General features: G+C 55.3%; 1 protein-coding gene across 13 annotated transcripts in view; it reads right to left on the minus strand.

Annotated features, from left to right (window-relative positions):
* DAB2IP (DAB2 interacting protein) overlaps positions 1 to 13271 on the minus strand; it is a 196360-nt gene that overhangs the window by 1676 nt on the left and 181413 nt on the right. For 11 of the 13 annotated variants that reach the window (XM_051807482.1, XM_051807485.1, XM_051807486.1 and 8 more), the window contains 7 exons: positions 11323 to 11559; positions 9702 to 9903; positions 9373 to 9551; positions 6999 to 7869; positions 4080 to 4232; positions 1048 to 1250; positions 406 to 493 (listed from right to left, as the gene is read on the minus strand). In XM_051807482.1, coding sequence (XP_051663442.1) covers positions 406 to 493; positions 1048 to 1250; positions 4080 to 4232; positions 6999 to 7869; positions 9373 to 9551; positions 9702 to 9903; positions 11323 to 11559 — 1933 coding nt within the window. The other 2 variants (XM_051807483.1, XM_051807487.1) reach the window with 2 other exon arrangements.

Raw genomic sequence — 13271 nt, forward strand, 5'->3', positions numbered from 1 at the left:
TCCTACAAGCCACGACCCAAAGGCTGAAAAAACATGTTGGCTTGGCTCTGGCCAGGCTGTGTGTTCCTCGTGTCCAGGTCCTGGAAGCATTACTGGGACATGAAGCACCAAGCAATGCTCCAGGGGGGGGATATGATCCTTCCACTCACTGACTGACCTGTGGGCATGATCCTTGCCCAAACTGCCACCCCCTGTGTGTCTCCTGCCACACTCCCAGGCTGCAAAGAGCTGCACAGATGTGAGTGCTGTGACAGTGACTCGTGTCCTGCTGGTCTGACTGCCCTGTCCTGCATGTGCTGACTCACCCCCATGGTCTCACCATGCTGGGCTGGCACTGCTGCAGGGGGAGGCTGTGCTGGTACAGCCACCCTGAAAACTGCTGCAGCCCTGGCATGGGGGACTCACCTGTGCATCAATGATCTTCTGCTTGGAATCCACGGCAGCCTGCATTTCAGCGTGGTCCTTCTTTAACTCCTCCTCCACTGACATCAGTCTGGGAACAGACAGGAAAACGTTCCATTGGCTGGGCTCTGCTAAGCCCAGGTATTAGTCTCACACTCTACCTCCTCTTACACACAAACCAAACCTTTTCCTGGCTCTTAACTCTTCCCTGGAGCTCTCTCTAGAAGACCAGCCCAAAGCTGAAGTGACACAGCACAGAAAAGGCTGACCCATTTACAAGGGCTGAGTGAAAGCACTCAGTGGCCCTGGCTCAGGTAAAGGTGTCCCAGACAAATGTAAACACCACATCCCACTGGGTGGGAGAAAGGGAATTAGAGCTAGGAGTCAGGGATGGTGGTGAGATCCCCAGCTATATGAACAGAACAAGCCTGCCAGAGCCTCTGGGAGCTGGGGGGGGCTGCCAGCTCTCCCCTCCTGAAGTTTTGGCCTTGTCAGTCAGGAAAATGTTGTGGTTTTCCTTGTCCCAGGTAACACTGAGAGGGAAACCCACATGGGAAACCTGATTCTCCTGAGCAGGGATCAGCTCTAACACCAGCCAGGCTGCCCAGCATTACTGCCATCCCCAGCACTCCCATCTCCCTGTACCTGCTGATGATGCCCTTCATCTGGATCTCCTTATCCTCCTGCTGCCTCCGGAGCCGCTCCTCGCTCTCCTCCAGCCTGGCCTGGTACTCCAGCACCAGCTTCTGCGTGGTCTCCTCCTGGCATTTGAAGCGAGTCTCGTATTCCTCCAGCTTCTTGTTGGAGATGCGGAGCTTGTCCTGCAGCACCACCAGGTCCTGCTGGTACTGAGCACCCAGGGACAGACACAGGAGGAGAAAACACATGTGGCACGTTACCTCGTAGGGCTCTGCCCGTGCCAGGGGTGCCCCCAAACCCGCTCACGCCCCTCTCTCGTATCAGACTAGCTGCAAACCCGTGTCAGACAACCCCGCTCGCCGACACCTCCTCTTCCGTCTTCTCCGCTGCGCTAGGAGTGATCCCGGGTCCGGGGCAGGTCGCTGGCAGTGCAGAGAGTGGGCTGTTAGCAGAGTCTGGCATTTCACAGGGGAAATGCAGGTTAGAGCGAGCCAATGGCAAAGGCACCCGGCAAAGGCACCCGGCAGCCTCCCCGCCCCGGCAGCGCGGGGCCCGCGCAGGCAGGAGGAGCCGCAGCGCTGGGCTTGGGGGTTCACGCAGCAGCTCCTCACCTGCAGCACAAACTGGGGGGCTTTGGGCAGGCTGGGAGCCCAGCACGAGCTGCAGTGACACACGGGACACTGCTGGCTCTCTATCACCTCACCGAGGTGATGGCACCGCGCTGGGCACGAGCAGGGCACGGAGCACTCCTGCTTTTTGGGGCCCAGCACTTTATACAATCAGATCTCAAACCAGGGTTCGATCCAAGAAGAGCCACTGCGTGAAGCCAAGACCCCACAGTTGTACTGTTCATTTGGGTGAAGCTATAAATCAGCAGCAGAATCACAGAAAGCAATTAAAAAAATTAAGAGCTTTTGAACTCGGTAAAACTGGGTTCAGCTATTGCAGCAGCACAGCATTCAGTTCAACTTGCTTTGCTAAAGGAAAATCCAGTGAGTGTGTGCCCAAAAAAACCTGCTTTAATTTCAAAAAATTATCTTTGGAAGTAGTCTTTGGAAAAGAATCTCAACTGGAATAACCTTTGAATAATTAACATGCAGCTGATAATGTGACAAGCTGCTTTTAAAGAGCCAGATATGGGAAAAAGCTTCTCATCTGAGTCCTGAAGGCTGTTAAAGCTACAAGTGTTATTCATGAACTTTCAGAAATGCACCTGGGTAAGCACTGCCATGATGGACTGGGTCGTGTCCATTATTTGAGAGTCCTCCTGGGGTGTGTGATCCCCAGATCAGCTCTAGGGAGAGGGGAGGGCAGCACTCCACTCACAGCAAAAACAACTGCTGTGCCCAAGGACTGAGAATTTAGGATGCTGATGGTCTTCCTGAACTGCCACAGTCCCACAGCAGGGCTGGCAGAGGGCAGGACCTGGAGCTCCCCCTGCCCAGGACAGAGCACTCCAGTTTTCCTTTAGCAAAGCTCTCGGTGCAGCACGGAAAGGACACGGTTTGCACATGGAACCTGGAACGATGAGGGGACACAAACGCCCGTGCAGCTGCACAGAAGCACTAAGGTCAGACAGCAGGGAGTTGCTCGAACAGGAAAGATTAAATACCTACCCTAGCCTTAAAATAGGAGCAGCGTAAGTGAGCTCAAAGGAGAGCAGCAGAGGCCTCAGAGCCCGAGGAGTCGCTCCTGTCTCTAGAACACTCCTCTCATTCTCGGTTACCATTCATGTCTTACGGTAATGGGGAGAGAGAGTATGCTAATGGTGATCTTGGATGTCAGTGACTGATGGCACAGCAGAGGAAGGAAAGATGCTGCATGGCAATGAGACAGCGGGGCAGGGCTCCCGCTGGACCTGGGACAGGGACTGGGATGCTGCAGTGCCACAGGGGTTTGTAACCCCACCAGTGTCTGCCCTGCTCAGAGTAAGAAATGGGCTGAACCCACAAAACTCTGCCCTGCTCTTCCTGGGGCAGCTGGGAGCTGCTGCCTTGTACCTCCCGGGCCCTACGATGATGCCTTTGGCATCTCACTTGGATTTCAAGAGGTGACAGTCCCCAAATGACACAGCACAGCAGAATGAGCACAGGAAGGCTATTAGAACTAAAGCAGAGACATGTCTGTCCTGGGAGAAGAGGGTGGGGATTTGGGGAGGGTGATGTCTGCAGTGCTGAGGGACAGGAGGTGACGTGTGGCTGGTGTGAGAGGAGAGAAGCACAGTGAGGAAACATCCCAAGTGCTAACGGTGCCCAACTGCCCACTCCCAGCAGAGCCAGGCTGGATCCTCACTTCTAACCCTTGTTTTTCACCCTGGCCTGGCCTACTCTGTCTCTTCCCAGCTTCTCCCACCCCAGGCTCACCCAGGAAGGAGGGGAAGGAGCAGCACCCCTCTACTTCAGGGGCACAGGGTCTCTGTGGGACCAGGGACTGAGACTGAACACTCTGGAATGGGCTTCCTGGCAGATCCCCACACTGGCCTGGCCCTGATCTGTGAGCCATAAGCTCATGGCAGTGTCACTGCACTGCTGAAATCGCCTCAGGCCCCAGTGCTGTCTCTGAGACTAAAATCTGGACTTAATTTTTAGGTCTGTGAACAGCCTTTTGACATGGAAGCTGCTTCCTGCTACATGACCCTGTTGTGAGGCAGGAGACTGCCTGTACCTTACTCCCACCTCTGTTACAGGTGTGCTTAATCCACCTTTTCAGCTTTCTTCCCTGCAGCTGGGAGGAGTTGGAATGGGGGCAGTAGGAGGCACTGGCTGGCTGCAAAGTTTGTTGCAGGGTAGCATCAGCACTTGATTGCTGGCTCCTGTTTTTCTTACTTGCTTTCATCAGAAGGTGATTCCAGGCACTGAGTATGTGAAAACCTCCCAAACCTTCTCCAGAAGCTCCCTGTGAGGCTGAGCAGAGCATCACCCTCTCTCATGGACAGGGATCTGCACAGAGCCCACCTTCTCCCCAGGGTGCTCAGGGAACAACATTCAAGGAAATCCTCTCTCTATTCAGAAACTTGTTTCAATCCAATCAGGTTTTACCTTTTCTGCTTGGCTGAGCTCGTCCTTATTCCTGAGCTTATCCCTGTGCTTGGAATCTGGGTCAATGCTTTCATCTTCTAAAAACTGCATGTTCATATTCAAAAGCCAAGCAGCAGTGCGGTCCAGGGCATTGGGGTTCACAGGAGAAGGGGCCTACAATGAAACACACAACCATGACAAAAGAAAAACCTGGAACAGAAATGGTCATGAGGCTGGAGAGAGAGAGAGAGAGAGAGTTTCCTTCCAAGCAGACCCTCAGCCACGCTGCTCAAACAGCAACGAACCAGGCTGGGCTGCCAGAGCAGCTGGGACTGGGGGCAGGAACAGCTCCTGTTCTGCAGCTGCACATTGGTTTGGGTCTAACAGCCTCTGAGAGGCCAAATCCTTCCCTGTGCCATCCTGCCTGCACAGGTACAGCAGAGCACAGCAACAGGATCCTGCTCCAAGTCATGGCCCAGGTGTCTGAGCAGGTCCTGCCACCTCAGAAGGACATGAGCTGCACAGGAACGGAGCATCTGGGCGTGGTGTGTTCACTCCATGAGCAGAGAAATCACACTCTTCAGCCTGTTGCTGAGCTGTCTTTGCTTGCAGTGGAGATTCCACACAGGTAAAACAAGATCTGAAAACTGAAACGCTCCTTATGCAGGTGTCTTCTTGGAGAAGAAAGGTTTCCTTTGGGCTGAGGCTACACTTGGGGTGCTGGAGAGATCTAAATGCTCAACTTCTCAGTAGTTCATCTGTAGTTTGTTCATGTAGCCAGGGGAGCCGAAGGACCAGTGCTGTTCCATGGCCAATGAGCTGGAGCCACAGCTGCTGCCTTTCAGTCCTGGCCTGGGCAGGGACTGCCAATGGCATTGCCCAAATATTTTCCAACCACATTACACAGCTGAGGAAGTCACCCTCCAGCTATTTTGCCTCCATCCTGTCTCATTATAAACTGCAGTGAACAGCTGGATGAACACATGGGACCTGGATGACTTGGTCAAGGCAATTCAAGTGAACAAATCAGAAATGTTGGGGACCTTCTCCTTCATCCCAACCTCCAGACAGTGGAGAAACCTGGTCACTGTCAGGCAGCAGAACAGGAGGTTCTGTATCACAAGGAATGGGGACTGGTTTAATCCCCTCACTGGGGTCAGGGGCTTTCCTGTGCCATCTTCCAGTCTGGTCTTCTCTCTCCAGAATAACGAATCCAAAGTGTCAGACTCGACTCATGAACACTCATGAACATCATTTGCTACAAATCCTCATCCAGCTTGTGGCTTTCTGCTTTTCCCTACACCTCCAGCTCAGGCACTGTACCTGGGGTAGCTACTCAGAGGGTCTGAGCCACAAAGCCACCCGGGATTGTTCCAGCAGCATAAAGGCCACTGTTAAAGGATGTCAGTGAACAGAGCTCAGCCCACTGTGCACAGGTCTTTCTGCCTCTTCCTTCCTTCTCTGAAGAAGTACAGAAGGACATCTGCTGTGACCTGGGAGAGCGTGGAAGTCAATTCAGTAGATGACCTTGCAGATGTAGAAGCAGCCTTTCTGGTTGGCAGCAAGGAGGTTCATGGACTTCTTCTGAAAAAAGCCACCAGATGGGATTCCTCTGGTCTCAAACAGCATTAAATACAACCAATGAGGAGCAGTTTCCAAATGGTTCCAGATGCTGCCAACATGCAAATAAAATGTGCAGAGTGAGGGTGGCAGAGGCATTCTGAGGACTCCAGGTCTGGAGAGAAACTTTGAGAGGATCACAGGGGTGGATGGAGGAATGGTCTGCAAGGAGAACCTGGCCAGGGCTTTCCAAAGGCCACCCAGAGATCATGGATGTCTTTCTGGAGGAACTTCTGCTGCGAACAGGCCTGTGCTGCTTGCAGAGCTCTGTGCCCTCTGTCCCTAATGAGCATTGATCCGTGTTACACAAACGCTGCCGCGTGGCAATGCCAGCTCAGGGATCGATACCGAATGCATGGAACAGCTCCAGATGGGAGCACGGAACAGCCTTCTGTGGGCAGCACTGACCCAGGGCTGCCTCGTGCAGGAGAGGAGGTCACACCAACACTGTACTGCTGGAGAGGTGCCTGAACTCTGGATTTGGGCCGAGACGCAGCAGCTCCTGCCTGTTGTCCACATTCTCTGGATCTGTGTTACTTTTACAGCTCTTCCTTTAGCACAGAGAGGCCCTACTGTGGTAAAGTTCTATAGGCTAGTTCTGAAATGTAGGGTGAATAAATGAGCACTACAAAAACCGTTTGTCTGTGCCAGGGCAACCAGAGGGCCCTGGGCCTGTGACCTACTGCTTTCCACTTTAGCCCCACAGACAAGTGGACTGGATTTCTGTGCAGCCCAGCACTGGGATCACTGTGGAGCTCAGCACAGCGGGAACGTCGCTCTCGGCGGGGAGCACCTGCTCCTTCCTCATCGCTCCCACCTCCCAGATGCTCTCACAGGAGGGTCTCACAGAGTGTCCAGCAGCGCCACAGCACTGCTGGGATGGGAGCAGCAGCAGGGAGGCTCTTAGGCACGGGAGATCAGGGCCCGTTCCAAGCCTGGGAGATGGCACGGGATTGACTATGGCATGGGATGAGAGCCTGGGCATGGAGAGGCAAAGCAGTGACAAGATGGTAGCGCAGGACAGCGGCTCGGCTGCCACGGCCCTCGTGCCTCTGCCACCTACCACCTCACAGGCCAGCGTGCCCTGTGACAGAGGGACACTGGCAGCAGACACTGGGCTGTGTCCCCAGCCCTGCAGGGGCTCCATCTCAGGCCGAGCTGGGTGCCATTATCGAGGTACATCCCCACGTGTGACGCCACTGCGGGGTCAGCACTGACGCGGTGACTCGGAGCCACATCCCCCCCTCCTGTGGCAACGACCCCCACGGGCTGAGCCCCCCCGGCCCCTCAGCACCCAGAGCCCGGACAGCCCGAACTCACCTGTTTGTGCATCGTGCGCTGCTTCATCTCGGGGCTGTCGCCCTTGGAGGAGGAGGACTGCTGGCGGAGCCGGGCCCCGCTGCCGGGCCAGTCGGGCGAGGAGGACATCATGCTGCCGCTGGAGGGCCGCGGGTACTGCACCGTGTTCAGCAGGGACGGCGGGGTCCGGCCGCGGGACACGGGCGGGGGTGGCGGGGGCGGCTGGTCGATGCGGCGCTGCGGCCCCGCGCTGTTCTGCCGCGGCATCGTGGGCTGCCCGCCCTTCTCGGTGAGCGAGAGCTGCCGCCGGGCCAGCTCCCCCGGCCGGCGCGAGAAGTCCTCGGCGGCGGGGCCGGCGAAGCCGTGCTTGTTGGCCGTCAGCTCCTCGCTGTTGCTGTGCGAGCTGAGCGAGCTGTGGCACTCGGAGCCCGAGTCGCCCAGGCCGCGGGGGGACAGGGGCAGCCCCGCGGCCATCTGGTACACGGGGTTCTGGAAGGACAGTGGCGCCAGCAGCTGCGGCCGCCCCGGCGCGCTCTCGCCGCTGGGCGTGGTGGGCGTCTGGCCCACCCGGCGCACGGTGGCCATGCCCGTCACGCTGTTCTGCTGAGTCCGTGTGGTCCACATGCCCTGCAACTGCCCCAGGGACGACTGACTGTCATTGAGGGAGTCGGCCGTGCCGGGCGCGTTGGCCCCACTGTCCAGGAGCCGATTGTCCTGCAAGTCCACCATGGACAAACTCTTGCTGCCATTAGACATCTGCACGTCGGGCTCATTGGCCTCTGAGTAACTGGAGCTTCGGGCAGGCGAGGGCTGGGCCCCAGCAGACCTTGTGACAAAAAACAAGTCCTTGTTTTCAGGGGTTGGAGATGGTAACCGTGTGAAATCTATCAGACTGCGGGAAAGTCAGTGCGTAAGGAAGAGGAGAGGAAAACAAAACAAAAAAGAAGAGTTGTGAATGCTGCACCAGAGCAGGAAAACGAAATCACTCAGAAATCAGGGTGGCGCAGCTGTGTGGGATTGGGATCGGGGTGGGGATATGGACAGGACCCAGCCCCGGCAGGGGACAGTGTGAAGGATGAGGATGGAGGGTGCCATGAGCCCCGGGCTGGCCTGGGAGTGGGCAGGTGAGGACAGGTGAGCGAGGGGAGTGTGTGCACGGCCAGAGTGCTGGGCAGGAGGCATCGGGGACGCGCTCCTGGCGCTCTGCCATCCCAGCTGGCTCTGCTCCGGGCCAGCCTGTGTCACCTTTCCTGCTTCCAACCATGCCACACCCGTGTCCCCTGCTCTGTACCTGGGCAGCAAACTCCAGTGGGCACCCTGGCCAGGATTTGTACAGCACAGAACACCGTGGGGGCCAGATCCACACCAGGCCTCCCAGGGTCAGCAAGCGCAGCAGAGCTAAAGCCTGGCAGCTGAAGGTTATCCCCCCATTCCTGCTGCAACACACATTCATGCAATATTGATTTCTTGGGGATAGGAAGAGAGAGCTTTGCAGTAGCTTAATGCGAATATTCTGCTGATCAAAGATGGTGCATTGTAAGCAAGTATTTGGGGAGAAGCATATTGTCAGAGATCCTCCATAGCATTAGACAAATAATTGCACCTCATGCTGGGAAGCACTAGAGATGAAAGCTCTGATTAGAGGAAGTCCAGTGCCATTGCTGCCTTTCATTTCTAATTAAACTGTTAAATATTATGCAGTTTCCACTTACAAACTATTTTACTAGCACAGTCTTTCCATTTGTGTGGGCTCCATTTCATTTTCCACAAACAGAAACATCAGAGGTCTGCAACAGCCTCATTCTTCCCCGTGAATGAAGCTCCTTACTTAATCAGGGCAAAAAGTATGTAGGTGACTGTGTCTGTGAATCACTGCTCATCATTAAAAACACCCAGTTTTATAAAACTGGACAGAGCAGTCTAGAACTCATTGTGAGGCCTCTACAGCTTGGCAACTGTTACAGAAATAGCAGGTTTGGATCTCAGTGAATTCAGCACACACCCTATGTCTTACAAAGATGGGTAAGGCCAATCCTGTACATCTCAAATGCTCCTTATTGATGATACCCACATCCTGAGGTCAGCACAAACAGACTCTCAAGTCCTCAAAAGATGAACATTTTGCTTCTCAACAGCTGAGAGAGGGACCACCAGGTTCCTGATTTCCCAGACCACATGCCCAGTTTTGGCTCTCAAAGGGCTCAGGATGGAGCCACAGGCTGGTACTACCCCCCACTGCTTTGGCAGTGTCAGACTGAACTGCATCCAGGATCAGCTCTGTGATGGGAAATGGTCAATGGACTGGACAGCAGCACACTGCACCCCATCCCGCCTGCCCCTGCACGAATATTCCACATTTCCCTGGCGTGTGGCCCGGCCATGGTTCATCTCTTACCCAGACAGGTCATTCTCTATCACCATTTTCTGGAGCCCTGCAGAGATGCTGTTGCCAGCGCTGGGCGTGGAGGCGCCGTGGTCGGCGGTGACCGAGACCTGCACGCAGGCCGGGTTGCTGAGCGCCGCGTTGACGTCCCTCAGGATCCGGGGCAGAGGGCCCAGCTTCGTGGCAGTGCCCTGGGCAGAGGAGAGAGCAGAATTACTGCCAGCATCTTGTGCTTTTGGCTAGAGAACCGTGGGCTTTGCCAGCTGCTGCACAGTCCCCTCAGTGAATCACACTGACAATATTTCCCCCATCATTTCCACCCCCTGCCATCCCCTGGGTACCTGCTCCAGCTGGGAAATGACTTCCCACAGTAGTGAGTGCAACGTGGACAGTTCCCGGCCCAGGTCGATGTAGCCCTCAAAGCCAGCTGTGTTTGAGATGGTTTCAGGATTGGAAATCTCCAGGAGAAACCTCTGCATGTTAGTCCATTCATGTTCCAGGAACTGATTCATAAAGGACATGTATTCCTCTTTGCTGCCAAACCTATTGAGAGAGCAACATGGATTTCAGCTAAATCCTGTAAAAAGAAGGGCAGTCCACAGAAAGGGCAGGTTCATATGCAGGTAAGAACCCTCCTCTGGCATCTGAACCCTTCAGAGCCTCTGGGATCCCTGGGCTGCCAGCAGGCACCCGGCACACCTCACTGATCACAGAAACAAAAGTAACCCCAGCCTGATCCAGCTAAGTCCTCATCAGTGTGGGATCTCCACAGCACAAATGGAGGTGAAAGCTAGAGAAACACAGGAGTTGTTGGTAACGGACCCTCTCTTACTGCTGGGTCAGGGCACAGTCTCCAGAAACAGGACCTGTCAGTGGAAACCAAGATGCTGTCACAGCAATCACCCTCAACTGCTGGCGGTAGGAATCCTGCACTCTTCAGCAACACAGGCACAACTGCTCTGGGGCTCACCCTGGAGAGCCACCCCTGCAGCTGGGCCAGCTTGGTCTTCCTGCCACCTCCTTCTGCCCTCCAAGCACTCCACCCTCACTTGTGTGTCTTATTTAGAGCACAACAGGGAGGGCCTCGTGGTTGGGCTGTCCCAGCTGCAGTTGGTGCTGTGCCAGCGGTTCTGTGGGACAGGCCCAGTGCCACCCACAGGACAGCTCAGCTTGATCATTTTGGCTTGACTAATGTCAGCTTAGTTAAAGAGCCTTTCCTTGAGCGCTGGAAATCTGAAAGCCCTTTAGTCAGGGATTGGTCAGGTGCACAGAGAATTGCTGTCATCGAGTGTAACACACTTGTACATCTCCCGCCCGCATCCCGTGCGCGTCCGGGCCTTCCTGACTGCGGGTGTGAGCACTAAGCCAGTCTCCAGATCTAAGAAGCTTTAGACAGAAACTGTCCATTCATGTTACAGAAAGCTCATCATTTTGTTATCAGAGCTCAGGATAAGGAGCTCAGAGCTGCAGCCAGTGAAAAGATTTTCAGAAATCTCTCGCTTTGTTTCCATCAAACCAATGGGCTTAGTTAAGAATTGATGGTGTCCCTGTTCTCTTCTCAGGCTTTCCCAGTTCAGTCAGCTGCATTTTAATAGCAGGGAAGGTCCCAGAGCTCAAAGGAGGGACAAAGCAGCTCCTGAGCTGTGCACACCACTGCTGCTGGTCGGGTCTGGTCCCACACCCGTGGGACACCACAGGACAATGTCCCCGCTGCCATCCCGCTGCTCATCCCTGTGCTCAAAACAGCCTGTTTTCCTGCTCATAAAACACGTCCTGTTTTGGAAACTTTAATGACCTCCCTGACCCAACAGTCAGTCCCAGAGCGATGTGGGGGGGAAAAGCCAACAGGAAGCCCACAGGCCCTTTCCAGGGAGGGAAGGAGCAGGGGGTGTGGGATCCACGTGGCTCTGCCCACACACCCGGAGGTTCCTTTTCCCCTCCTGCTCCCGCAGCCCGGCTTACTTGGCGAAGTTGGCGAGGTTCTGGGTGACCTTGGCGATGAGGGTCAGGGTGCGCGCGGTGCGGTCGTCGGGGTACTCCTGCAGGAGGCTGAAGAGGGACGGGGACATGATGGCCGGGCACAGGAACCGCAGGAACAGGGAGGCACTGATCAGGCGCTCGCTGATGTCGGGGCGGCCCCGGTTGCTGCATTCCTGTCTCCACGAGGCAAAAACTTCTTTGAGCTCCCTTGGGAAGACGCTGAAAGGACAGAAGGGCAGGCAGTGTCTGTCAGGGTTAGAGCGTCAGGAGACTCAAACCACATGGGAAAGAGCTGCTCTGTAGAGCTGTGAGAGGGGCAGCTTCCATCAGCCCAGTGTCCTGGTTGTGCCAGGACCTCGGACAACTGGGAAGGCTGGGATATGAAACAAACTGTGCACAGCAGCTTATCAGGACTCAGCTGGCTGTGCCATGAATCACCAGCAGCTCCAGGGTCTCCAGCACAGCTGGAGCTTGGAGGGAGGGCTCTGCAAATTGTAATACTCCTGTTCAAGCACCTGGATCAAATCCCAGTGTGCTTAGTACAAACACAGAGCCCCACCGGAGTTACTCCAGCCTTGTAGCTGCACAGACCTCAGCCTACCTTTCCCGGATGCCAGAATTCCCCTGGGTCCAGCAGACACTCACTGCAGCAGCCCTTATCGCTGGAGAACTGCTGCCTGTTCCTGCTCGGCCCTCCCCAGCCCCCTGCTCCCACCTTATCCTGTTCCCAGCACGTGTTATTTATTCAGCTGGATACTCCCACCTGGGAGAAGGCTGGCACTGGGTCCCACCGTGGGTCCCTGTGTCCCTGGCACACAACTCCTGCCACCCCAGCCAGGAACCACCGTGCTTGTCTCACAGCCCGAGCTGATCACTGACAGCCAGGGGTACCAAAGCAGGGTGTGGGGGGGTTCAGGCTGCATTTTAGGCCATAAATCCCCTTTAAAAACAGCCATTTCCAAGGATGGTGTTTCCCAGTTTTGCTGCAGGGACTATCTGGTAGAAGTGAAGCAATGCCAGCTGGCCTGTCCCCTCGGTGGGACTGACTGCCCTGGGCTGAACTGTTCACAAGCCAGGAAGGGGAGAAAACCATGGGAATTGCATGGCCAGAGACACCAACAGCATGAACCAGGTGGGAGGCTCCAAAAGAGAGAAGCCCTCCTATCCACCCACTGTCCCTGTGGCAGCACTCCCAGGGCTCTGGGCAAATACAGGGGTGCTCCTCCTGCTGCCAGTGCTCCACATCCTCAGGCCTCTGCTTCCCAGGGCTACGGACACTGCTCACCAACACCAACTGCCTGCTCCTTGCCACAGCCACAGAGTTCAGGACCCGTGGGGTTTGGGGTCTGTCAGAGGGGCAGGAGCCCTGCAGCCACCTGGCCATGGCCTCTGGCCCTGCAGCCGTTCTTCGAGCCCACAGGCAGAGCCTTTCTCCAGTTCCTCTTTACCCTTCCAACATGCTGCTGACACTCCATAAAAGTGCCTGGCAAATGCTGCCATCCTGTTCAGCTTCTGCTCCGTGCTGGCTTCTCACTTTCACTCTCACGAGCTTTTACCTCGAGCTTTACAAATAACATTAGCCACCGTCTTCGGCTGGATAGATTCTCCTCTGTCTTTGGCTTGATCCACACAATTGGACAAAGCCCTTTTTCTTCACGGTATTTGCCCAGAAACAGGAGAATCCTTTAAGCAATTTAAGGCTTGAATGATCAGGACAGGTTGTGCAGTTACTGGAAAGTAAACCCCTGAAATGCAGCCCCGGCTGCGCGTTCCCCATCAGGGGCTGGAGCCCGTGGAAGTTTAATTGTGCCACAGCGGATGGAATTCAGCTCGTCGGCTTTATGTGACAAACGGGCCCGTAATTCATTACCCAACTTCCCAGTAACGAGCTTCCACATGCTGAAATTCTGCTTACACTGAAACTTTCCAGA

This window comes from Manacus candei, unplaced genomic scaffold, assembly GCF_025592945.1.
Source record: "Manacus candei isolate 608988 ecotype Guabito, Panama unplaced genomic scaffold, ASM2559294v1 h1tg000071l, whole genome shotgun sequence".
Taxonomy (NCBI): Eukaryota; Metazoa; Chordata; class Aves; order Passeriformes; family Pipridae; genus Manacus; species Manacus candei.